Genomic DNA, 27,512 nt, shown 5'->3' on the forward strand with positions numbered 1-27,512 from the left:
GTAGTATAAAGTACGATTAAAGTTGGTTCCAAATTTTGGGGCCGCATCCTTAGGAGGACTCCCACATAGGGAAATAATTTTGGGAATTGGCTGACAACCCACATCCGGCCCATTCCGCATGGATGATGACTCTTGGATGGTTCACTCCTGTTTGACAGATCTGGGCCACAAGTAGACCCATGTCAATCAAAGGTGCCAAAGGTGACAAGAATAAGTTTTATTTGGGACAAATTGACCATTTACCACATGGGCCCATTTAAGTTCACATCCAGATTTCACCTGACCTAGAGCATTTCATATTTACATCTGTACGTTGACCACAGGGATGGGCTGCATCTCCAAGGTATCCTTAAAGACGTCATAGACTGTGGATGGCAGATCTGATTAAAGTGGGGATTTAAGAACTTCTGTTAAAGAGGAGCACTGAGCTGCTTCCCTAAACTTTTTTTATGGGCTGTCTGCTATGCAGTGGATGAGACAGGCTGCGTCTGCTCATGGCTTGTTAGAGGTAGAACCGGGAATCAGGTTGGAGCGCATGTTCAGAGCTGTCCATGTGCAAAACATCACAAAAACAAGCACAAGCGGCCTCCATCTTTTTTATTATGAAGTCACACTTGATCACGCACATCTCTTTCAAAGTCCCACATCTCTGCAATCACCACTCAGGACAGTGTGTGACCCTGCATCTGGACTGGAACCATCTAGTGTTTGCGTTGTTACAAATACCATTAAAAATCAACCACATCTGTCATTATGTCTTTGGTTTCCCACGTTTTTGAAATCTGTTGATTGAAAATCCTCTACTGTGCAGCAGGCGATAGCTGAGGGGGAAGCACCTGGGCAGGGAGGGCAGGGAGGGCAGGGAGGGCAGGGAGGGCAGCGCTGATCTATGGCTCTGCAGTGGAGAGGATGGACTGTGAATTTTTCAGACAATGACCTGCTCGATTCCCACAGCAGCTCTGTCAGACATTATACAGCCTTTGTACCGGGGAGTAAAGTCTGTTTAATGACTGGTTACAATGATTCAGACATTTCCCTTTCACACATGCAGCTCCTTCGGCTACTGTCGAGAACATTTTCAGGTTTGTAGTGCAAGTGTGAAAGCAGCTTTTTTTCTTCCTACTGTTTGCCAGCTGCTGTCAATCAGACACAGACCCGCCCCTCCTGCCAGAGGAAAAGGAGCATTTCATATGTGTCCATGAGAATTTGCTCTTTCACTAATTAAATAAAACAATGAATCATATTTTACACGTCTGCTTTCAGCTGGACTTTAACGATTTGATGATTAACAAATTAGAACTATAGTTTGAATGTATATGAATAATCCCCAGCCACCCCCACCTCCATGCGTTCAGACAAGGTTGAAAACTTGACGTTGAAGAATAAGTTGACAAACAAACAACCTTTCTTTTGTTTTGCATCTTACCGTCTAAGGTTTAGAACTCAAAACATGCCTCTTCTCAGATGCCTTGGTATCGTGATGGTACTCTCAAGAATCCTTTGCTTGCTGTAGCTTCCTCACTTTTCATAGAAAAACAACATCACTTTACTGGCTCCCTCTATTGATAGGTAATACGTGCACAACTGCAGCTTGAAACCATGAGTTCTGACTGTCTGTGTGGACGGTAAAAAACAATTTCGGTGCATTTTGAAACTGTGGCAGGACAAATTAGAATATGGCGGACCGCCCTGTTGAAGCTGATGAATGGGAAATCTGCTTTTACGTGGTGAGATGGGACTTATATACCTATTTACTGTTGGAACTCTTCCCCTTCATGTGAATGCCTTTCCAATAAGAACTGACAGCCCTGGTCGGTGCCGTGTGCTCTGTGTCTGCTGCTCTGTTTGTGTCATTATCTGTTGTCCTTTTCTGTCTGACTGGAAACAGCCGGGTGGGCGAGTCCACCACCGAGTGTTTATTTCTGAATCCTTGCAGTACACACACCATCCTCCTGACCGCTCACACCCACCCACTCACTCACACACACACACACACACACACACACACACACACACACACTGTCCAACCAACCAAGGAAACACAGAGCGTGAGACAAATAACAAAGGATTGATTCTTTGAAACAATATGCACGGCACCAAAAAGAAGAGGCTGAACAATGCTTCATTCCTCTTCAAAGTTCTGACTCTCTGCAAAAAAATCCTAAACAGCCAGAGGGTATGGATGTGTAGTCTACTGATGCATATTTTAAAAGAAGAAACATTCATCCACAGGCTTTTAAAACTTCTCCTCTGATGCAGTTTGACCGCAGCCTGAGCTCGGCTGGAGGACTCTTACGAGACGGAGCGTGTAGTTATGTGCTGTTTAACGACCGCTCTATCTGCAGTAAAGTGCTCAGAACAGTGCAATTAATTCAGTTATCATTCATTTAATTAAACCTTAAGCTTGGTAAATGAGCGTGACCCGGACGTATCCATTACACATGGATTCATCTGACAAACGGGACATTTCCTGGGACATGTTGACCTTTGTGCGTGGTATCTCGCCTCCCAGCTTGAACCTACCGCGTGTTGTGGCTTTGAGATTGTGCAGGTAGCTGCGGCGCCAATGCTGCGTGTTTAGGAGTCGAGGGCTGCTAACACGCACGCTCTGCGAAATGAATTAATCTCCCGGTATTCGGCAACAGCATGTGACAGGCCGGGAAATCTAAAGCCTCAGCGGATTCCTCTCAGCAGAGTGTGAAATTTGTCACACGGAGGAGGTTCACTCCAGGGGAAGAGCTGCGGGAGATTCTTTCTTTTTCACTTCCTTCTCCGCCATTCTGACAGATCTCCCGCCTTCTAAACTGCACCAAAAAAGTGACAGGAGACCCTGTAATGAATGCATTCATTAATTTAGCTTCATGCCACCTTTTGCTGGGAGGTATTTCAGAAATGAAAGACATCTCATGAAAAAAGGTTCTTTTTAATGCAGCACAAAAGTGGAAAGGAGCTCTTCTCCTGCAGGAAAGCGCCTCCAGCTCCTAGGGCTTTTGATGTTTTCTTACTAATGAAGGTGACGGCCTCCTCCTCCTCCTCCTCCTCCTCCTCCTCCTCCTCCTCCTCCTCCTCCTCCTCCTCCTCTGTTGGGACGAACTCTCTGGTGATCAAATTGGCCTGTAACCAAGAGCCCGGGGCTGTCCACCACCACTCATCGCGTTGTCCAGCCTCCAGTAGATCTACTGTATGAGCTGGTCCCAACTCATCCCTCAGAGGAGCTGAACTGCATTATTACAGCCACTCAGATGGTGAATCATGGCACGATGCCGAAAATAAATCCATGAGTGCTCCATTGTGCAACAAGACTATGTGCGTGTGTGTGTGTTTTACGAGCGGAGTCCAGAGGGAATGGAGATGCATGTATGTCACGCACTATCCGTCACCACATCCCTACATGTGTAATGTTATCCTCTGACATTACCATATGTCCATACTTCCTTACGGCCTTCGTCTAACCATAGAACATAGTGTCTCTGACTTATTTATATAGCTTTTTTTCCCTGGGAAGCTGTCTGACTGTTCTGTTGGAGCAGGCTTCCACAGCACATGCTATGAACACGACAACAGGACTACCGGCGGGCCACTCGGAGAGGAGAGCTGCTCCGGGCTCACCCATAAATCAGATTTCATTTAGTTGGTCTACTTCGGATGACATTGCCAAAGTAATTAAAACTAACGTATAAGCACGGTACACAATTTCATTAAGAGGGTGAGGACGGTATTGATTTAAGTCAGTGTAAATTATGAGACGGGGGCGGCACGAACCCACAAAGTGAAACATGCAATTTCCAGAGCCTTCCTGGGCCATTACCGAGTCGGAGTCAGGTGTCGGGGAAAATGCTCGCTGGCAGCCTTTTGGCTTTTCCTTAAATTAATTTCCCTCCATCCTGCTGCAGGGGTGATACCGCTCATTATTACACTATGCATATGATTAGACATGCACTGAGGAGTCTGCCATACAAATTGAGTTTGTAGGACACATATACAGAGAGACTGGCATTTATACGCACATACAAACCATACCTACACCAAGAAACCATTAGAAGCTGCAGTTAACACCAGACATTACAGTTAATCATGTGTAATTCACAGCGAACCTCGGGTCCTGGGCTCTGCAGCCGTGTGGACGTCCAATCATCTGATTATAGAGACCAATTTAAACTGAAACGAGCCGTCATCATCAGCACCGCACTGAGGTACAACTCATTCAGACCCGAGCTGGCCTGTGGCTCTGTACACTGTAATGAGTTAATCGCACTGAGGAAATGTATGGCAACACATTTTTCATACTTTATTTAGCTTTTCTTCAATAGCGCTACTACATCTACTGTCTTTAAAAGTTATTACAGTATATTTATCACCAGTCGCAACAAAATGTTTTATTTTTATTTGGACATGTACAGAGCAATTATTCAAATACTGTTCATAAATAAATCCTGCTGCTACTTTCAAGTACTTTGCATTGAAAAACAATTTACTGTAGGGTGATGTTTTGCTTGTGACCTCTGAAACATTTTCAAAAATTTGTTCTGGACACTTCCCGGACACATATGAAAGAACGCAGCAGAGATTGTCCAGCACAGAGAAATTCACATTAAGACAAGAGGTGGCCCTGATTATGCACGAGGAAGGACATGACACATTAATTCCGCTGCTTGAATCATGTTTTTGTTTACAGCACATCAACACCAGCGATTGCCCTAGCATAAACTTTAGTTGTGGAAGATGTCTGACTGGGATATTTGCCATCTCATAATCAACCCCTTCAGAAAAGATTAAGTAAAATGTCCTGACCTCACAGTGGGCGTGAAAAGATGGAGTAAAAAGTGTTGGGGCCACTGTTTTCACATTTCTTGTTGACCATTTTCTCTCTAAACCTCTAACGTAACTGATTTAAGGCCCAAACTATCCCATAATTAACAATGAAGCAAAGATTGGAGAAAATTCCAAATAAAAGAAAATGAATTTGTGCAGTAGAAGTTTATATTTAACTTTTCTCCTCTCCCTTGCTTGATCAGATTAATCCTCGTTCTGTTGCAGCGTTCAGAGGCAATGCGGCATTTCCATGCACATTACTAACATAATCATGTCTAATATAATCAAATATGGATAAACTGTACTTTCTAAAACGCTGCAGTGACACGTGACACAGGAAGATTTAATCTTAGTTAACCCTGCTGTCTGCCACTTCAGTTGTAGTGAGGCCTCTGCCCTTCTGACAGGGCCCGGGGCTGTTTATCCCTCAATGTTAACTCGGCTGTGTGTCACAAGAGGGAGGTGCACGCTGGAGTCAAAGCTCAATAGCTGCTGCTGCTGCTGCGATGGCCTCTCTGCCCGCCCGGCTCTTTTCGTGGACACCGCACATGGTTTGGCACAAGCGGGCAGGCAGGGAGATTGTAGGGGCCCATGTTTTTTTTTAGACTTGCAGGGGAGAAGGAGGCAGAGGAGGTTTTAACATCCCATACTGACACGCTTGATATCAGGGTTCAGCACAAACGATGGAAAGAGACGAAGGGAGTCGCAGTTTGCAAGCATTGCAAGTGCTTCATAGCTTTCATATATTATTTTTATGTAATTAAAAGGAACAGAATAGCTGCCTGATAGTGAATGTGTTAGTCTTCCTATTTGTCTTCTCACTGTGCTCTTGCTCACTTGGGGGTTGTATATTCAGATGCCAGCAAACTGCAGGAGCCCCAATAGAAAATTCAACGCCTCTTAATAAACGTGAACTGGCACTTTTAAGACATTTAAATTGCCCACCCAAATTCACACAATCATTTCCATTATCCACCAGGAACATTCTGCGCGAGAGGAATTTGGAAAGTGTCATTTCTAGTTTTCAAGGAGCCTTTCAACCCAAAAAACATCCCTCCTCTCTGGAGGAGATCACAGACGCAGGTGGTGGAATTACAGGTTACCTTCCTCCAGGGTGTTATTTCCTCTCAGTGCGTCGGGAGACTGCGGCTCCCTCCACCTCCGAGAGCAGGGACTGCATTAAACCAGCAATTAGTCGTCCTCAGAGACAGTCGCCCGCAGGCTCGACTGCCGATAAGTTATTATATCGTTTTGTTGCGAATCTCCTCAGAAACGGTCTCTCGCTTTAGTTCTCTGCTGATTCGGATCTCACTGCTTCACATTTGTCAGAATGGCGTGAAGAGTTGGGAGCGTCTGGTGATTGATGGACTCATTTGTAATCGTCCCCCAGCCAGGTCGTTGGTTCGATCCCCGGCTCCTCCACTCCGCGAGTGTGAATGATGTGTGATAGAAAGCGTGCTGCGTATAGAAGCTCTATGAATGTATGTAAATGGGTGAATTTGACACTTTGAGTGGTCGTTAAGAGGGTTTTATAAATACAGTCCATTTACCACTTACCACCATCACAGCTTTGATTGGTGTAGTAATATTGACAACCTGATGAAGTAATATACACCTGTAAAGATATTTATGTTCCTGGGGCCATTTGTGTAACGGTGTTTATGTCTCCATGCCGGTGGCAAGAAGCTTTAGGCTTTCAGGTTGTTTGTCTTTTCTTGTGGACACGAAATCTCAAGGAGACCTCGATGGAATTGCTTCAAATTTGGCACAAATGTTGACTAGGATTCACAGATTCACTGATCTGATTTGGGTGGTCAAAGGTCATAGTGGCCTCATGAAAAATGGGTTTGGCTTCTTGGACACGACATCTCAAATCTGCCTTAAGGGAATTTCTTCAAATTTTGACTCAGTTGTCACTTGGACTCAGGGATGAACTGCTTGTTTTACTCTCATACCCATTTTGCAAATAATTCTTGTAATTTAATTGTTTTAGATGCTGGACTTTAACATGTAGTTTTCGTCTTGTCTCTTCTGCCTCAGCAGCATAATGTCCCTGCACAGATTATAAAGAGCTGTGACCTCTCCTCACCTGCTCCTTGATGTATTCAAACACATGCCTCATTAAACCTGTTTCCTCAAATTCTCTCTGTCATGCTGTGATCAGCACAGTTCTGATTTTAAGATAGAAGCAGCACTTTTCAGGCATATATAACTTAAGTGAATACACACCTTCCGTTTTCGCTTATATGAAATGCTACCCGCTCTACCCCTTAGCCGGCGCTATGATGCTTTACTCTCTGAAGGTGATAGGTACTGAGAGCCCGACCGGTGTCTGGGAATAAGATGAGAGAGGAGGAGGACTGTCTCTACTGGCCTGTGAAATATTCATCAAATAGAGCAGGGGCGGGTGGGGAAGTGTGGCAGGAGATGGAGAGGAGTCCGCCGGGGGAAGAACATCATAGTTCGGGAGACACAAGGGAGTGAGGGAAGAGCGAGGCAGAGCGGGCAGGAAGGAAATGGAGGAGGGAAGAAATATTTTTATTGTGTGGGAGCTGGTGGTTAAAATCCCAAAAATGATGGATAAAATCCCCTCACAACTCCGGAGGAGGTTTTATGATATGTCTGCCAGGAAGAAGCAGGTATGATAGGAGAGAGAGGGATGATGGTTTCCTAGATATATTGAGTTATGACTTTTAAAAGGATTTCAAATAAACACTCGCTTTCCTCGAGCATTGAAAAAGCTCCTGCCTCCAGTTTTCTCCTCCATTGTAAATAGAGTGTGGAGGACCTGACATCGAACACAGTGTTCACCCCCCCCAAGGTGTCATCAGCAGCCAGTACACTGGACATGATGGTCTCGATTTGCATGATCAGTCCTCACTCATTATTCTGACTTTGACCTCCAGGAAAGTAGATCCACTTCCCTCCACACAAGAGTATTAATTGTAAACAGCTACTGAGAAATGAATCAACCTTGAACAAATTGAAAACAAATACTAAAAACCGATTTGATTATTTAGGGTTTTAAGGTCAAAATAATTAATTTTATTTGTCAATAATGACATAAAATATAGAATCCTTCTGCCTTGTCCTTTTAGAGCAAAGCTCTTAGGGTCTCGCTGCCCTGCAGGATTCCCCAGTTATTGCTAAGTATGAAATACAGCAGAAGCTGAATGAAATTACTTCTGCTTTTATATGGTCATCAATCAAAGAACCGCCACCACCTCTTCTGGGAACCCGGAATATCTGCACAAACTTTTCATGGCATCGCTCAAATAGTTGTTGGGATAGCTCAGTCTGGACCAAAGTGGTGTTTTGTCAGTGCAAACATAAATATCTCTGTAGACGCAGACATGTAGAAGCCACAGACGAAGATGTCAAGAGAGTCTGTGGTGATAAGAGCTGAAATGAGCTGTGAACAAAATCACATCGCAGTGAAATCCATACGTTACATCTGACTGCTGCACCCTTATGCTGCAGAGAATCTGTTGCTGTTGTGTCTGAGCGGAAAATCTCCTGTTTCATTGTGAGAGTGTGGAAAACTGCAGGAAAAGTCCAGGACCCAGTTCCCAGAGGAGCCCTGGACTTCCTCTCTACCTAAACTCTAAAGCTTCTTGTCTTAACGTCTTTACTTTGACAAACAGTGAATCTGTTCTGAGCATCATTATCACAAACACACACACACACACACACACACACACACACACACACACACACGCACACACACACACACACACACACTGTGCCTCTGGCATTCAATCCGCCTCCTATAGTGCATTTTCTCTTGTGGATTTCTGTTCCACCCAATTAGGGTGGTGAGTCAACTGTTCATTCAGAAGCGAGCAGAGGAGGGGGTGGTTTGGCTCAGATGCTTTTTTATTCTTTAGTGATTCTAACCTTTGAGCTGCAAACATGAGTGATCGGTCTCCAGCATCACCCAGACTTCACTCTGTGATCAGTCGCCTTCACAGAACACAGCAGTCTGCACAGGCTTTGTTAACCTGTAGATGAGCTGATTGCTTTTGTTTTCACCACGCAGGTCCTCTTTAGGTTTTTAGCCAGGTTAGCGATGGAGCTTTAGGGAAACAGTGGGTGTGATGAAACCCTATAACAGGTCTGATAGAGACCTAAAGGGGACTGGTCAACTCCATCCACACCTCCCTCACCCTTGTTGGTAGATTGGGAAGGGGGGGGGGGGGGGGGTTGAGGGTTAAATGAATAATTTAGACCTCAACCACATTATCTGGTGTTAGTGTTAATCCATACACCTTTTGCTGCTGCTCTGCTGGCTCCCATAGCACATTTGATCTTATACCTTCATGTAACATCCCCCAGGGATGAGTTATCTTTACAGGAAAATAGTTTTTAATTTCAAAAATACATTGGTACATTTTATTTGAATCACTATCTCTATCATGAGGTAAACTTTTATGACAAAATACCTGTGCGCTTCAGACATTCTCGTCTGACTTTTTATAATTGATGTAATTATCATGCTAATATGCTAAGCTAAGTCGGTGAACATTAAAAGATTAATACGTTGACATGGTTGAGACTTCTTAGTGAGTACATCCTCAACCGCTGGTTCAACCTCACAAAGTCACAGCAGTGGCTGAAGCAGTGCTTATAGATCCTAAAGAGCCTTAAAGTGCCAACACAACAATGTAGAATATATTTATGTAATATTATATATGTATATAACAAATGGTAAAGCTCCTGCTTTATCAATTCTACTCAAATAAAAGTTAAATACCACTAAAGTATCAAAAGCAGAAGTAGACACTTTGCAGTAAATGTACCATGTGCCTGAATTATTGTGACAAATTATCAGCCACCGGGTTTGTAGCCTGGCTGTTAAATAAATGAAGTGAAATTAAAATAGTACAATATTTTGCTCAGAAATTCAACAAAGTTTATGTATCACGCGGCATAAAATGGAAATTCTCCAGTAAGGTAAGTGGGCTGCTAGCATGACTGCAGACTCTCACTCTCATATTAATATTCATCCCTTTATGTATGTTCAGAAAGTGTATTCATGTATGAAAATACTCAGTAAAGTGTGAAATTTCCCCAGATTTTCCAGGTCAGTTGAAATCCTTGTAGAATTACAGAACTAAATTACATAAGATGCACAACAAGAGGCAACAACTGTGTGTATATTTTACTGCCGGTCACCAGGGGCTGCTGTGTGCTCGCTGTTGCATTTAAATGGCATTTTTCCCGGTGAAAGCTGTTTAAGTGTACGACATGATAACAGCCAAAGTGTTTGCACTTGAGCGAGACGGCTTTAACAACTTTGAAACCATCCCCATAAAACAACAGAGCTGTAATGGATGGAACTTCGCCTGCTGTTGGGAGCTCACAGTTTGAAAGACGGTGTTAAATGGACGGCAGAGTGCATGGAGATGTGATGTTGATATTTGTTCGAAAATCCAACATTTCTTTAAAAACACAAACGTATGGTTACGTGCGTCCTGATTAATAATAGCAGAGCTCCGCTGAGTGCTTTTCAATACATGGGAAATTGTGTTTGAGTGACAGCTTTATTGATTGCACAGCTCTGAAGATTATCACCTGTGTAAACTGCAGCTGGTGAGTAATGTTTAAGATTCTGCAGAAAAAGGAGGAATTGATTTTTTTTGTTGGGGGAACCTGTCTATTCGAGAAACTGTGTGGAAAAATAAACTTGTCACAATTCTCAACTAAGCCGAACTTTGGCTTTTAGAAGTCGCTCTTTTTGCTGCGTCGTTCACAAAACACTTATTCTAACACTTCTCCTCCCTCATGTTCCATATGATTTCTGCTGTAGGTTCCCATATTATTTATACGTGCACAATCATTTATTCATTCGTCATTACAAACAGAACAAGCAGCCACAGGGTGCACGCTAAGCAGTTTGTGCATTATACATGTTTAATGTGTTTTTATTTGAATTCCCATACCACCTCTGTCACACCAAACAAGTGCTACCTGACACCATCACCTGACATCTGCATATCGATTGGATGCTGGTGAACATCGTGCACCCGCCACACGCAGGAATTTAACGTCTGTGTCAAGCAGTGATTTATTTATGAGGTACAGTTAGTGCAGCCACTGTATGATGTGATGTAGTTGTGCTTTTGTTTGTGCAGAGAGGGCAGAGCCTTCCTGACAGCTGGAATTCCTCTTACAGATGTTGAATCTGTCTCCAAGGTTCAAAGAGGTTGTGAACGTGTGAGCACTGGGCTACTTACAGCAGGTTAATGGCATTAGAGCAGATATTTGGAAGACTGGATGTTTAACCGGGGTTTTTACTTCACAATGATTTTGATGATAACGTCCTTCTGTCCATCGGTTGAATTGTCCATCACTTTGGTTTGAAAATGGGAGATTCCCTACATCAGGGGTTCCCACCTTCCAGCCCCTAACCCCCAAAATAACCATGACACAGACGTGCAGCCCCCATTTTTTTGTTTTAGCTACAGTTAACAGTAAAACCACATCTCCAGGCATATATTGAAATGTTTCCTGTGGTGCTGTAAACTGCCCTGCAAATGATGCGGTCGCTAATCTGTCTTAATCAGCTCTGGAGTCACATTGAGACAAAGAAAATCAGAAGGATGATGATTATTTGCATGATTTTATTATTTAATTTAGCAAGATCTTTTCTTTTTTTTATTGCTTTTGGAACAAATAAGGATTGGTTTTAGATCTAGCTTCCCTCCCTCTGTGTCCCACGGCCTCTCAGGGGGTTCCAACACCCAGTCTGGGAACCGCTGCCTTGGATTGTTTGGCCTTGATGGAGGTTTACGCACCACTGAGTATAGTTACCTCAGCCAAGGAGGTTATGTTTTCATGCTTTTGTTTGATTGCCTATTCATTTGTTATATTACGAATCGACCAACTTTTGGTTCGGATCCAAATCCGGGTGAAGATGGAGAATTTTCCTTTCACTCTTTGTGAGGTAAAGGGCGTTTTCAACATTCTCAGAGAATAAGTCATGGATATTGATTTTAAAATAATGGTTTAGTGAACTGATATTTGTGAATGAGTCCAAATCGGTGCAGGGACTTCACTAGTTTCATAAGGGGACTGTTGAGCCTTGGCAGAAATATGAGCTCTACTGAGAGCCCTTAGCAAATGTTAGCATGTTCACATGCTCCTGACAAAACAGAACATCTGGCATGTGGACCCTTCATCTTGTCTACTTGAAACAAAATTCCCTCTCTAATAATTATTTATCCGTCTGCTCATTGTGAATAGTTGTGCTTTTCATTTATTTCTTCAAAGCCCAGAATGTTTTTTTCTTCTGCAACGAAATGACTTTAGATGATGGATGTCTGAATGTTCAAACTGCCCCGGGCTGCACCCAAACTATTTCTCAAAAATGTTTTGCTTGGTTTGTTCTTTCTAATCAGAGATATGTCATTCAGTGCCATAACGCTGAACAATAGCCTGCTCTGAGCATTGGAAGCTAAACTGCTCTCCATCTCTCTCTCTCTCTCTCTCTCTCTCTCTCTCTCTCTCTCTCTCTCTGTCTCTTTCACTTTGCGTCCCTGCTCTCCGTTGCTCCTTGCTCTCCCGCTCTCACTCTTTCCCCCTGCATGAGTTTCTCTGACTCATACGACACTAAGCACTTTAATGCGAGATTAACCCTTTGTTAAAGGTAAAGCTCCGTATATCAATTACCTTTCTGTCTAAATATGTCGTGTGGGCTTTACATTATATCTTGCACGGTTTCATTCTAACGTTTGTGTCTCGTCTTTCCTTTAAAAAAAAAAAATTAAGGCTAAGTTCTTCCTGGCTGGGTGTGTGTGGTTGCCATGGTAACGTCAGGTCCATTACGAGGACCTTAAAGAGCGTGAGAGGGAATTTAAACTCACCTCTCTGACAATCTCCATCATCTCACTGGGGTCGATTGTGTAACTCACAAACCCACAGGACTACCTCCTCTCTCTCCCTCTTTTCTTTCTCCGCTTCAATTCTCCTCTTCTGTCTCTCTCTCTCTGTCACACACACCGCATTTTCCCCTTCATACTGTTTTTGTCGTATACACGCACACACACACACACACACACACATACACACACACACACACACACGCACACACACACACACACACACACACACACACACACACACACACACACACACACAAACATACACTCGCATCAGAAACTGAGACAAACACTGACCCCTAGTGGAAAAATACCTATTTGCAATGCAATGTTAAGGTGCTTGTTCTTTAACAGTATTTTCCATTTATGCTATTATAAACCTCACTACACCTCAGATGTTACTATTGTACTTTTACTGCATTTTAAATCTAAAACATAAACACTGCAAAAAAAAATCTCTGTATTGTGTTTTCAGATATTGTTAAAGACATTTCCCCTCTGAGATGGTTTCATTTAAATTACTGCTGTGGCTCAAAGAGAAAAAACATGATCAACTATTTCCCTATAATGGCGAACATTCGAGAAATGTCCAAAATAAAACTGAACTTAATTTGTTTCCTCCACTTCTCATGTGTCTCAGGTTTTCACCCGCTACGGGAAGTGTTACACCTTTAACGCCGGCGGTGATGGACGCCCTCCCCTCCTCACCACCAAGGGAGGCATGGGTAACGGTCTTGAGCTCATGCTGGACATTCAGCAGGATGAATACCTGCCGGTGTGGGGAGAGACAGGTGAGGCGAACAGTATTTCCTCCACTCAGATCTGATTGTCTATCACAGTCCACCAGTGTGTGTGGGCGGGTTGGTTTGTGTGCCGGTGTGTGGGCGTTAATTCTTTGGAGTGTGAAACCCAGACAGAAAACTCTTCCAAGTGTCAGGATCCATTAGTGAAACAACTTTGTCTTCCTGCAGACGAGACGTCGTTCGAAGCCGGGATCAAAGTTCAGATCCACAGTCAGGACGAGCCGTCGTTCATTGATCAGCTCGGCTTCGGGGTGGCACCCGGGTTCCAGACTTTTGTTTCCTGCCAAGAACAAAGGGTACAAACCTGTGCATGTGGTATTGGTTTTATTCCAACTGGTCTTATTTTTATAAATCACCTCTAGCAGGTGACATCAAATTGTTCGTTTGGTCCAAACAATTATCCAAAGTCCAAGTGTATTAAACTAGAATGGGTCTCAGTAGAGAATCAGAATCAGAATCAGAATGGTGTGGTTGGTGCACTGTACATAAAACATAAAACAACAATTGGACATAAATACATATATGTACTCTATACATATATAGAGTAAGAACAACAATATATACATATATAGAGCACAGTCCTCCGCCAGTCAAATTTCACACACGCATAGATATCACTAAAAAAGAAAGTGGCTACTTTCCTGACTCATAACACATCCTTCCACCAAGTGTCATGTTATTCCAGAAACAAAATCATTTTTGGCAAATAGTTAATTGGCTCCGGGGGTCGAGCGGGTCAATCTATAACCAGAGGGACATCCCAGTCTTCCCCCTTCCACATGACAGAGTGACCTTGGGCGAGATACTGAATCCCAAATGGCCCCCGACAGCTGTGCACTGTATGAAAGTGTGTGTTAATGGGTGAACGGCAAAAAACTGTAATGTATCAGCTCATTTTACCTGCTATAAATAAACTCAATATATCTGATACAAATAGAAAAAAATTATATAAAAAAAAGGAAGTGGTTGTTAACTGTAGTGCAGTTCAGTAGGTCAAAGTTGAACCAAGACATTTGTGACAGTTTTAAATAAGAGAGTTTATGTTTCCTCACATGGGAGATTATTTAACACCTGACAGATGACTAAGCTGTCTTCTGTTTATAATTCATAACCAGATCTTAGCAACTAACTTAGTCAATTTGACGTTATTGATATGAATTATGCCAAAACCATGAAAATAGGGTCCACATTGTAATAAAGCAACATCATCACATCACTTCTCTATGTATGCAGGGATTTGTTTCTATATTTGAATGGTTTATTCTTCTACAAGTGGCAGAATCATGATACAGTAATTGTGTAGAAGAACAGTTGCCCTTGTATGAAACAGTTGAGTAATGTGATGCATGATGTGTTGCAGCTGATATATCTCCCCCCGCCCTGGGGAGACTGTAAGGTGACGCCCATGGACTCGGACTTCTTCGACACCTACAGCATCACAGCCTGTCGCATCGACTGTGAAACACGCTACCTGGTGGACAACTGCAACTGTCGCATGGTGCACATGCCTGGTAGGAGGCCACACTGACCGCATGTTGAGTCAGAGTTGCATCAATCTGCTGCATTGTAAAATAACTGAAGGCTTTTAAACAAGAAATAGTGCACTGATATGAGTGTGTGTTGCTTTGGCCGCAGGCGATGCACCGTACTGCACCCCCGAGCTGTACAAAGAATGTGCCGACCCAGCTCTCGGTAATAAAAAAAGTTTGTCCCTTTTATTTCTGGTTTCAACTGAGAACACACACATTCACACACACACAAACACACACACACACACACACACACACGCACGAACATCACCCCATGGCTTCTCCACAGCCGCACTGATCTGTTCCAAAGGTCAAGCTGAGCTCTGGTTTCTCTCTCTCCAGATTTCCTGGTGGAAAGAGACAATGACTTCTGTGTTTGTGAGACACCGTGCAACATGACCAGATACAGCAAAGAGCTGTCCTTCGTCAAGATCCCCAGCAAGGCCTCTGCCAAATATCTTGCAAAGAAATACAACAAATCTGAGCAGTATATTAAGTAAGTAGTGTAGATAAATACAGAATGCACACACTACACACACACACATTCTATAAGCATCTTACATGTTATTATATTACAATATTTAATAACATATTTTACTCAAGGGGAAAGAAAGTAACCCACAGGTTTGTAAAATAAACATTCACCTTATAAAAAGGTTTGAAATAAAAGAACAAAAAGAACCACAGCTATAATGTGAATGTAAACCAACATTTTTTTATATTTTACAATAATTTATCAAATTGAAATGTGTTTATTTGTATACTGCTTATTGATGCCAAATAGGAGAATGTGACTTAAAATGTAATATTAATGTGTTGACTTGCTTATTTTGTCTCCACAGGGAGAATCTCCTGGTCTTAGACATATTTTTTGAGGCTCTCAACTATGAGACTATTGAACAGAAAAAGGCGTATGAAGTGGCTGGACTTTTAGGTACAAATCTTTGTTTACTCTCTGTTATATACTGATGGGTGGATGGGTCACCTTTCGGATTTATGATGAATTCTTGTGATTTATCATGTTAATACATTTGTTTTATTCCAGGTGATATCGGTGGTCAGATGGGACTTTTCATTGGGGCAAGCATCCTCACTATTCTAGAGCTGTTTGACTACTTTTATGAGGTGAGATCGAAGAATACTTCACACACTATTTCTGGAAATTGTAATGATCGGTTAAATCAAAAACAAACAAGGAGACAGTATTACCCCACAAACTATTTTATAACTAGTTAGTGGTGATGGCTTTGAAACCGTCATGTTGGGAAATACCTTTACAGAAAGTATTAATGTATTTGATTTCCGGTTTTGACAGTTAAATGACTAAAATACCCTCATTTGAAATTGATTTAGTAAAACTCTACTTCGTTCAATATTGTATATCCTTCGATCCTTGAGCCAAACCATACACCATTTATATAGATAAGTATTTTATGACCTGCCTCTCTGTATATTCAGGTGATCAAGTACAAGCTCTGTCGCTGCTCCGATAAGAAGCACAACAACGCTGACCAGGGAACAGTCCTGAGCTTGGATGATGTCAAGTGTCACGTCAGTAACTTTCACTAGGCCTCTGCAGCCAAGAGGAGGAGCCACTCCCTTCGTGTCTGAGCGGCTTCATGAACTTTGCTCCCTGCAGTTTGCTGAAGCAGACTCCTGCAGCCACAGGGAACTTGTCTGAACTGTCTCTGGTGAAGGTTTAAGAGCAACGAGGTGAAAAACGATAATGTGGCCGAAGTAAGGAGAAGGCCACGGCTGGACAGCAGACACCAGTTATCAACATGTTGTCATGAGTTAAAAAAAACATTAGAATAACTGCATGGTCATCTGTAAACAGCTTTTAAAGACATAGCAACTGATTCAGTTAACGGGAGCATGAACCTAACGAAGGTTCATATGTGTTCAGTTAAACAGCGTTAGATATCCCAGACGTGCCGTGGTGTTTTTATCAATTTGTAGAATTTTTTGTAAAATAATAGGTGACGGATTTGTTTTCACTCACAAAATGTCATGAGTTTTATTTTGAAGCGTGCATGCCCCCACTGTATATTTATTTTCGCTTTTCATCTTTCAACCTAACGCTTTATATCACATTATATTTCTCCCAAGAGGTTTCCTGGTAATAAGCAAATACAGAGAGGTCAAATAGAGAGCGATCAGTTTGTTTACCTCCAGTTATCATTAAATGCTAAGTTACCACAACCTTGACATTTTATACAGAAGATAGCGGGTGAGCTGAACTTGCTTAATCTGAAATGTTCAAAAAACAAACATGCAATTCAGTATAAATAAGTTATAAAATGTCCAATAGTACATAAATTAGTAGTAAATATTCATTAGGGTTTAAATTGACCACATTTTCACATAGAAATTGATATGGAAATCAATATTAAACTCAATGAAGCTAACTTAACCATATCAAATAAGGGTTTCTCTATTGTTCCTGTTATTTGTACAAAAAACTACAGTATATTAGAAGATAACAGACCTGTGAGTTTACTGTTTTGTTTTAATCACGATTTTTTATTAGACTTTTTCACCAAATTACTTTTTTATATTCATGTCATTCAACCTTATCCCATGTCAGTCTTTGTGCATTTTGTCAGTTTACTCTACTACCTCATCTTGCAGGGTGACGCCGCCATGAAGACATTGCAGGTCATATTCACAAAATCACATTTCACAAAATGGATGATTTATTTACACACAAGTACAAATACAGTAGGATATATGGGCTAAAAGCTTTTTATTTTCCATTACAAAGATATGGATCCACAGAAACAAAATTCACGAACCAGAATTAAAAACTAATATTTAAACTCTTCTCCATGTCAACAAGGCACTTTACTGTAAGACTGTCCTTCCCCTGTCGATGATAATCACTAGACTGTAGATCTCAGAAGAAATTAAGAATAGAAATAAGTGTTTCCTGTTAAAGAGTGGGCTACAAACCAGACTTCAGTACATTGATTTAATGGAATGTCGTACATTTGTTCAAGTACCTAGATGCTGTTCATCCTATTTACCTGCAGAGATAAAATCAGTGAGAATAAACATGTTGAATGTGTTTTTCTAACTTGCATGTAGCGCTGTACAGTAGGTGTCTTAAATCGGGTCCATCAATGAACAGATGATCCGCAGGTCTGACTGCATCCTGTCCTCATCTGTTTGTGAGTTTGATTTTATACTGCGAGCATGTATTTATCTGTGTGTGTGTGTGTGTGTGTGTTTGCAGTGTTACCCCACATCTGTGCCAAATTCAGAGGTGAATAAAGGAACATTTTAAATGCCCTCATATCAAAAAGCACTTTTTTGTTATCAGTCTGAAACAAACCATCTTTAAATATCAGTTTACAGTTGATTGATTTGATAATCGTTAGAAGGAATGGGAATTTGTATGGTGTGTAGCTGTGTGATGTTACCATCAAGCCCAGTCATACCATTTGCTGTAATTTAATGTATATATTACGATGACTATGGATAATAATCTTTGTGTATTGGCATATACTTATCTGTCTAATATTTTACTTGTTGTATTTATTAATTATCAACTAGCTGTTTTTTACGTACATGTTGTAGATGGTTTATTTCTCAAAAGTATATGTATGAAAAACAATATTCAAGTGTACAGCTATTTATTTTTGTTTGTACTGCTACAATCAGTTCATCTATTTATATTCTACTCATCAGTAAATGAAAGTGGACAACGTAATTCAATGCATCCTGTCGGCCATGTTTCCAGTTGTTTTTTTTATATCTATGCTTCCATTTTCATTATATATATATATATATATGAACTATATGAAAGGATGATTATTTTAGTCTGGTGATGTGTAGATAAATTATGAAGCAGATATAATATGACGGATTAAACGCTAACTTTACGCAGCTTTTGTTCACTTGACGTGTTCTGTAATCATTTGTGTTGTGAGGTAGAGATGTGAATCACAATCAACAGCTTCTGCTCTGGGCCATTGTTTTTCAAATCAGATCGATCCACAGGAGGAGACATTGCTTTCTTTCACACTGTATAACTTCATCATATGCATTTCCACATATCTACTGTTATTGTTTAGCTATGCTGGCAGGTCGGCTAAAATATTTTTTTAATTTGATAGACCTAACAGGGATTTAAGTGATTGCCATTCAACTTTATAAAGACATTCATGTTCTCCTCTGGGGAAACTTTCAAACTTTTCATAAAGTCTAAACTAAAGTTTGTTCAAAACTTTGCAGATATTTTGTCACAAATCAAACTAATGGGATCACTGACCTCAGAAGGGTTCCATGTGAAAAACAGAAATATAATCTTCCTCACGAGGGATAATCCTATGAGGCACCACGTGCAGCTCATTAGAATACGCCTCATGATTTGATGACTATATATATTTGTGGTGGACACTTCCCTGCACGATAAGCTGGATTCTCTCAGCTGGGGCCTGCACACAGACACCAGACTGCTGAATGTGAAAGTTCACTTCCTTCTTTTGTCCCCTCTTCTCTTTGCTGTCCAGCTCTTGCGCAATAATGCTTCTTTTATTTGAACTCGTCGGAGCGAATCATTTCTCCCAAAAAATAATCCTCCTGTGGCTGCTCTTGTGACTTTGAATGTGTTGGCTGTATTTTGCCCTGTGCCACACCAAATACCCTCTCTGGAGGAAGCAGGGCATTTATTATGTTTAATAGAAATTAAAATAAAATAGTATATAGAGTATTTATCAGGTAAATCCACATTGTAAGTTAAAGAAGCAAAACCGGACGATAAATCTGCTGTGACAAGGAAAATTCCTGGATCCAAAGTAACTTAAGTAGCCTTTGAAAAATGTAGCTGGTCGAGAAGGAGCTTTATATTAATTTACATACTAAGAAATGCATCATATTCTATGCACTCAGTTTACAGTTTATTGGAAACCCAAACAGAAATATATGAGTAACACCTCAATTTCAAAACAGTTCAACAGCACCACAAACAACAGCCTCTATAATAACATCAAGGTTCGTTCCACACCTCATTAAATCAGTTTCAACAACAAACTATAATGAACTTTAAACAGAAGGAAGGATTGATTATAGGATGTGATGAACTGCTGCAAAATTACAGTCTGGCTTGTGAGCCACATGGATATTAGATGTCCCTCAGGGAAGTATTCTAGGTCCCAATTTGATTTCTTAATTTAAACACTAATGGTCATTATGCTTATGCACATGTTGCGCAACTGTTGCACACAGCTCCAGTTCTCCACTTCCTCTTGTTAGCTGTGTCCCTGTCATGAAAGTTGTACTTGTAGTGATGGAAAGAGAGAAGCTGTCACACACTGACACTGACACTAGTCCACTTTGCTGTTTGGGACTCAAACCTTGTCCCAGACAGTCCCTGGTTCACTTCAGTACCCAGTGTCCTCGGAGCCCACTGGACCACAGCTCCATGAATGAGCAGCCTGGGGGGGGGGGGGGCAGTGTGCACAGTGGGCGGGTCAGTGTCTCCCCTCTGACCGGCCAATGAGATCAGTGTGTGCAGCTTGCATAACCACACTGCAGCAAAGACACACACTCACACACACACACACACAAACACACACTCATTCTCTGTCAGCAGCGGCTCCTCACGATGGCAGCTCCCAACAAAGTGTGCATCATCGGCTCTGGAAACTGGTAAACGACCGTGTGCATGTGTGTGGACGGGAGGGGGGTGTTTAAACATGGCGACAACTTTGGAGCAGGTCCCCCCCCCCCCCCCCCCCCCCTCTGTGTGTGTGTGTGTGCTTTGCTAGCCAACTTAGCATCACTGGGAAAACAGGTGGAGCTAACGTTAACTAGCCGCATTTTCCCATAGTAAACAGTGGTAGTTGAGCTAGCATGCCTAAGCTAATGTTTACTGTTGCATTAGCCGGATGGGCAAACCCGTTTGTTTACCATTGATTTCTATGCAAAGCTAATAAATTAGATGAGTGCGCAGAAAAACTGACCCCAGGTCGGATTATCGGATGATTCGCGGGTGACGGAGGCGCAACGTGTCAACTTTCATTCATTTACTCCTGAGGAATAGACGTGTGTTCATGTTATTCTACAGACGTCAACATATGAATCATAAACAAATAACTGAGCTTTATATTCATGTGGATGAAACCAAACTCCAGCTGTTCACAGGGAACCTGCTCCAGATCCCTCAGTGGAAACACAGTGAGGTTAAATCCCGTTTTACTAGAGGACCGTTAAAGATTTAATCATGGAGTTAAAATGTAGTGTTTCCACTGAGGGATCATGAAGTGAACAGGTTCACCTTCAAACAGCTGGAGTTTGATTTAATACCTGATTTACAACATTATCATGATTGGAAAAAAAAGTTCTCCAGTAAAAGAAGTATTAAATGAACTCCAGATGTTTTAAGTGAAGCTTTTTTCTTCATGATTTAAAAACAAATCCTCTTAAATTCAGTTATTAAATAAGACTCCAGCTGTTTTGATTGAATCTGTTTTCTTCAGGATCTCTCAGTGGAAACACAACATTTTAACTTCATGATTAAATCTTTATAAAGTCCTCTGGGTATTTGATTAACTGCAGTTTATCCAGAATGCTGTGGTTAGAGTTTGAACAGAGTTTGTTCTGCTGCTGCTGCTCCTGGCAGGTTCTTCTCGGAGCTCCCTCATTATGTTTGAACTCCTCACTTTATCTCTAAGGCTGAGCCCCCCCCCCCCCCCCCACAGAGGAAACTCATTTCAGCTGCTCGTACTCACAATCTCACTCTTTCAGTGGCCAAAGGTGAGTGTTGGCATGTAGATCGAGCCTTAAACTGAAAGCTTTGCCTTGTGGCTCAGCTCCTTCGCTGGTACAGTCCTGTGCAACGCAACCCTGGCAGAGTCCCACACCCACTGGGAACGGGTTCAACTTTGTGCAGGGAAACACAGACTCAGCTCTCACTTTAGTTACGCTGATTGATCTCTTTTTCAGGAGAGACCTTTGTAGATGAATAAACATTTATAAATGTGATCAGACAGTTGGAATATTCACAAATCAGCTCAGCTAATTGTTTGCTGCCTGCAGGGCTGCCTGCTCACAGAGAGTCATCGTGGTTGATGTTAACAGAGCAGCATAAAACACAAGAAGAGCCAGGAATAGTAATGACCCAGTAATTACTCAGCTGAGATCAAGGTCCAGTTCAGACCTGCCATAAACATACGTCTCTGGGAATCATTAGGACCGACGGTGATTTAATGTCAAGGTGATCGGATCGGCCTCGGGAATCCAAACACCTGACTCTGGATCATTTCTAGAAGCCAGGATTTCGATTAGTGGATCTCTTCACTGACAGTCTTCTGGCCATGTTGCTTCATATGTTCACAAATGGAAACATACTGTAAATTTAACGTAACACTAACCCTTCATCTATTCCCAATACAGGGGTTCTGCCATTGCCAAGATAGTGGGTGCCAATGCCACGCAGAATCCGAAATTCGACGACACCGTCAAAATGTGGGTGTTCGAGGAGATGGTGAACGGGCGCAAGCTGACGGAGGTGATCAACACCGACCACGAGAATGTGAAGTACCTGCCCGGTCACACGCTTCCAGCCAACGTGGTAAGAAACTGTTTCCCGCCATGAAAGTGCACAGGGTGTTTGTCATTGTGTGTTTTTGCGTCTGTGTTTGCTGCTTCGTACACATTATAATTTCTACCTGTATTTGTCCACATCAATCTTAGTAACTTTCCTCCATATTATATTTTTTAATAGTGAATTAAACCACCACATCAGTTTTCTGTACATGTTCCCTCAGCAGGTCGTTACACCAGCTCTGACATCAGTTACATCAGACATTAATGTAGTTCCAATCTCTTCCACCATCATTCCCTCACCCTCACCCCTCCTCACCTCTTCTCAGCTGGCCGTCCCAGACCTGGTGGAGGCGTCCAGTGACGCGGACATCCTGGTGTTCGTGATCCCGCACCAGTTTGTGGGGAAAGTGTGCGACACCATAAAGGGGAAGATCAAGAGCGACGCACTGGGGATTTCTCTCATCAAGGTTTGACTGGGCATCAATATTCTTTTTTTAACAGCAAGTAGAAGCAATTTGTTTCCAAGACAAACAGTCTATAGGCTGGTTAAAGCAGCCGCAGTGCAGTGTGGTCTTTGACCCAAATGCCAGCTCTGTGTTGCTCAATGCAAATACTCTACTTGTGTTTGTGTACTTGTTCCACCAGGGAGTGGACGAAGGACCCGATGGACTTCGACTCATCTCTGACGTGATCCAGGAGAAGCTGGGCATCACCATGAGCGTGCTGATGGGGGCCAACATTGCCAACGAGGTTGCTGATGAGAAGTTTTGTGAGACCACCATCGGTTAGTCGTACTTACTGTGTCTTAATCTTTATTTCTTTTGAACAATTATTTATGTAGTTCCAGGTTGCACTTGGATCAGGATTTCAAAGTAACGATGAAGGTTTTAACCTTGAAGCAGGAAGTATCTGTGTTCTTATCGTCGGGGTGGAGCTGAACCTTTAATCTGCCATTTGCTGATGTGTATATGACAGAGTGGGTGGGTTCACTACGACATATGCTTTCTTCACTTCGCTGCACGCACAACATAACCACTTCCTGGGATTTACTGTTGTATAAAACAAAAGAACGTTCACCTGCTGTGACAGCTTCTGTATTTGTTGGATCACAGCTGGCAACTTTCTTAGAGGCTCTGCAGTTTTATGCCTTTCATCGTTTCAACCATGAAAAAGATCTACTCGTCTATGGATGAAAGTCACTGGCAGAATAAGTCCTCTCGTAGAGATGCTGAAACATAACCAGATTCTTGGCTCTGCTTCCAGGATGTAAGAATAAAAACCACGGTGCTCTCCTGAAGGAACTCATGCAGACCAACAACTTCAGAGTCACTGTAGTGGAGGAGTATGACGTGGTGGAAATCTGTGGAGCCCTGAAGGTGAGTGTTCACTTTGGAACCTAAGGGTCCCAGTCTGGTTGAAATATCACATGCGTGAGTGAATACATATTTACAATAGAAATATTAAAATCAAGTAAGCTTAGACCTTAAAGTCCCTGTGGCAGGAAAATGGACAAAATGGCCGTTTGTTAACATGCAACGTGAAACACTAAGTTCAGCAGCTCTGCCAACATTATATTGAAATGATGTAAAACAAAGATGTTGTCAGAGGTTTTGTTGTTTCTATGCTACAATACTCAGACAATCTGATTCCAGCTTCTCGAATATGTGGATTTGCTCTTTTTCTGTTATAACTATGTGAATTGACAAAGGGTTGAGGACAGTGCTGTTTGTGTCTATGTACGGGTGCAGCTAATTCCTTTTATTATCACTTATTGTACAAAACATACAAATCTCATTTTTGTTTGTGAAATATCAGAAAACAAATAGTTGTTAATACTTTATTCAATTGATCAATTCACCCATGTTCATCCCCAGCTAGTACACCCAGCTCTCGTCTCTGGAGTGTCTCCTCATGTCTGTCCTCCGTGTCCGTCCTTCAGAACATCGTGGCGGTCGGGGCAGGTTTCTGTGACGGTCTGGGCTTCGGGGACAACACCAAGGCAGCGGTGATCAGACTGGGCCTGATGGAGATGATTGCCTTTGCGCGCATCTTCTGCACCGCTGGACGCGTGTCCTCTGCAACCTTCCTGGAGAGCTGCGGCGTGGCCGACCTCATCACGACCTGCTACGGCGGCCGCAACCGCAAAGTAGCCGAGGCCTTTGTGAAGACCAAGAAGGTGAGTACTAGGATTTGGTTTCCCCTTAAAACAACAATTACTTTGACAACTTTAAGTTAAGGAGTGTTTAGTGTATTTAGATTTTAATGACCAGTACTATTTAGTTGACAAGTAGAAAGGGTTTATAATGTTTTCACACATCCTATGTATATGTGAGTAAGTGGTAACCGCTTTTAAACTGTGTGAACCATCTCTCATTTCCCTTTTATTTTTATTTTTTTTTACAAATATGTTTATTGAACTTTTTATATATTGACATAACAACATTGGTCTAGACAGTCTATACATACTTACATTCACCCAATCAGTGCAATGACAACAAGATAAAGACAAAGAGCCTAAGGCTAGCCAAGGACAACATTCAAGAGCACTGAAGCCACTGTAGAGCTGGAAAAGTGAAGATATGGAGTCCAAATGTTCATAAACTGTCCCTCTGAAGAGTGAAGCAGACAGGTCAGGTACTCAAGGGGAAAACATTCCATAATTATCTTGTGCCAGTTTGATTTAGTGGGGGGTTTGTCGCTTATCCAAGACAAAAAGATATTCTTCCTGGCTGCATATGTGAGGATATTATACAGTCTGGCAGCGTTGGCATCCACAATAGTATCCTGACTGGTGTAACCCAGGATTAAGGAAAGAGGGTCCATGTGCAACACCACACCAAATATTGACCAGATACAATGAGTATAGGTACCCACTGAGATTTTACATTTTAACATGCAGGTGAGAGTTGAGAGTTCATTTTATGTCTTTTGTTAGGAGAGATTTGTAAACGGTGCACAATCTTAAATTGCAGCAATCTGGCACGGTTACACACAGATATTTTCTTTGTTTGAGTCCATATCTTAGTCCACTTATCCCCATCAATATCTATACCAAGTTCACCTTGCCACTTCTGCATAACATCCTGTACATTTATCACATCAGTCTGGCTTAAGACATTGTAAAAACTAGTAATGGATTTCTTAGTTGGGCCAAGGAGGAGTAATTGTTCAACAGCAGATGTAGTGGCATCAATATTAAGAGTAGTTTCCCTGTTTATGAAGTCCCGGATCTGCAGGTATTTGTAAAAGTCATGCCTGGGAAGATTATATTTTTCTTGAAGTTGTGCAAATGACAACATGGTTCCCTTTTATTTTTAAAATGGATAATGCCCCTTCTCAATAAAACCCAGGCTGCTCCCTTTACTGTTGACCCCTTTAACTTCGCTGACCTTTTACATACAAACAAAACCTAACTAACACACTAGAGGAAAAAGAAATTGACAAATAAGTTTGCTTTAATGAGAGTTTACACTTCGATGTCATGTTCCATCTTGTATTTCTTCTCTTGCTCAGTCCATTGAGGAGCTGGAGAAAGAGATGCTGAACGGCCAGAAGCTGCAGGGGCCAGCGACAGCAGCTGAGGTCTATCTCATCCTCAAACACAAAGACCTCATTGACAAGTAAGTTGAGCAACAAAGGCAACACACAAAAATCCCTGCACCAATATAAAATGCACCAATCCAGTGTTATTTCAAACCTCAACTCTACCTCCTCCTCCTCGTCCTCCTTGTCCTCCTCCACCTCCAGGTTCCCGCTGTTCAATGCAGTGTATCAGATCTGCTACCAGGACCAACCAGTCACAGAGTTCATACGCTGTTTGCAGAACCACCCGGAGCACATGTAACAGAACAACCAAACTGACCAAGTGCCTTCTGAGCGGAGATCATCCCCACTCTTCCTCTGTTGCTCGTCTGAAACGGACAGGGGACGATCCGTAACTCCACAGCCGTCGTTTGTCTCAACTGTCTCCGGTGCAGTCTGAGACGTAACATCTGTGTGTTCAGCTCGGTTTCGACCACTTTGCTCTTAACATTCAGTTTTTGATGTCTTAAAGTGCTTTCTCTCATTCCCTGACTCATACTGAAACTTGAAAGATAGTTGGTGGGACCGTATATGAGGGTCCGGCTACTCTTTGTTTTTGCCTGAGAAATTCTTCCGGTGCCAGATGAAATCAAAATGCATGATGTCAGTTTTTAAACAGGAATCCACATCCACGTCATGGTTAACATGATCTTTGTCGGACCATACATGTTCTTCAGTAAACTGACTTTGATGTGGCTTTACATCACGCATTCTGATTTCCACAGGCCGACTCCTCAGGGCATGGTACCTCATCTCAAATAGATGTTGCCGTCCAGTGAGCGCCATGTCCATCATCTCTACAAGTTATTTAATCATAGATGTGATACCTCACTTTGTGTCTTACATAATTCACTGATATTTCCTGTCTTGTACTGTATTATTAACAAACTGTCGATCGCACACAGCAACCGTTTTAATATGAATCATGCGAGTAAGTGCCTTCCGATGCAGGTTGCTACATCTTGGCCGTTGTCTCATTTAGTGTTTTGGGTCAAACCAAAGACGTACAGCATCTACTTAACGTCCGTCCTCTTCGCCTTTTGTTACTGTGAACCTGCCTGACCCGTTTATCAGTTATGGCTTATGTGTGTTGGAAATATGTCAACTTCTGTCTGTGAATAAATTAAATCTTGTCATCTCATCATTGATGGGAGTACTTTAGATTCTTAGAAAGGAGATTCTCTTATTTTAACTACCACACACAGGGGTACTCATAAGGTCTTAGTGTGTATATAAATAATATAAAGCAAATGTAATTGTATCGTATGCCTACACAAAAAAATGAATTCATTTATATTAACTGCTCTGGTGTGAACCACGCCTCTTCTCATTCATAAAATACGATATAAATAAAT

General features: G+C 42.0%; 2 protein-coding genes across 3 annotated transcripts in view; both read left to right on the forward strand.

The window, feature by feature from the left end:
- Positions 1-18,601, forward strand: part of LOC128442935 (acid-sensing ion channel 1) — a 41,819-nt gene extending 23,218 nt beyond the window's left edge. Inside the window, exons 3-10 of the mRNA XM_053425580.1 lie at positions 13,333-13,483; positions 13,664-13,791; positions 14,856-15,006; positions 15,131-15,187; positions 15,367-15,520; positions 15,867-15,958; positions 16,070-16,149; positions 16,483-18,601. Coding sequence (XP_053281555.1) covers positions 13,333-13,483; positions 13,664-13,791; positions 14,856-15,006; positions 15,131-15,187; positions 15,367-15,520; positions 15,867-15,958; positions 16,070-16,149; positions 16,483-16,593 — 924 coding nt within the window. The 3' untranslated portion in view covers positions 16,594-18,601. The remainder of the gene's footprint in view (positions 1-13,332; positions 13,484-13,663; positions 13,792-14,855; positions 15,007-15,130; positions 15,188-15,366; positions 15,521-15,866; positions 15,959-16,069; positions 16,150-16,482) is intronic.
- Positions 1,978-27,318, forward strand: LOC128442936 (glycerol-3-phosphate dehydrogenase [NAD(+)], cytoplasmic). 2 transcript variants are annotated; one of them, XM_053425582.1, is made up of 9 exons: positions 1,978-1,984; positions 20,608-20,676; positions 22,423-22,600; positions 22,902-23,042; positions 23,221-23,359; positions 23,839-23,951; positions 24,515-24,751; positions 26,089-26,195; positions 26,323-27,318. In XM_053425582.1, exons 2-9 carry the CDS (start codon positions 20,633-20,635, stop codon positions 26,417-26,419), a joined length of 1,056 nt encoding a protein of 351 aa, XP_053281557.1. In that variant the 5' UTR covers positions 1,978-1,984; positions 20,608-20,632; the 3' UTR covers positions 26,420-27,318. The 2 variants fall into 2 exon arrangements, with proteins under 2 accessions (XP_053281557.1, XP_053281556.1); XM_053425581.1 differs by lacking the exon at positions 1,978-1,984 and having other exon boundaries at positions 20,548-20,676.
- The last annotated feature ends 194 nt before the right edge of the window (positions 27,319-27,512 follow it).

This window comes from Pleuronectes platessa, chromosome 6 (genome assembly GCF_947347685.1).
Source record: "Pleuronectes platessa chromosome 6, fPlePla1.1, whole genome shotgun sequence".
Taxonomy (NCBI): domain Eukaryota; kingdom Metazoa; phylum Chordata; class Actinopteri; order Pleuronectiformes; family Pleuronectidae; genus Pleuronectes; species Pleuronectes platessa.

Coding starts and splice junctions, on each gene's coding strand:
- LOC128442936 (XM_053425582.1), top strand. CDS start 20,633: ATGGCAGCTCCCAACAAAGTGTGCATCATCGGCTCTGGAAACTG. Junction 22,601..22,901: donor ACACGCTTCCAGCCAACGTG/GTAAGAAACTGT, acceptor ACCTCTTCTCAG/CTGGCCGTCCCAGACCTGGT. Junction 23,360..23,838: donor GTTTTGTGAGACCACCATCG/GTTAGTCGTACT, acceptor CTCTGCTTCCAG/GATGTAAGAATAAAAACCAC.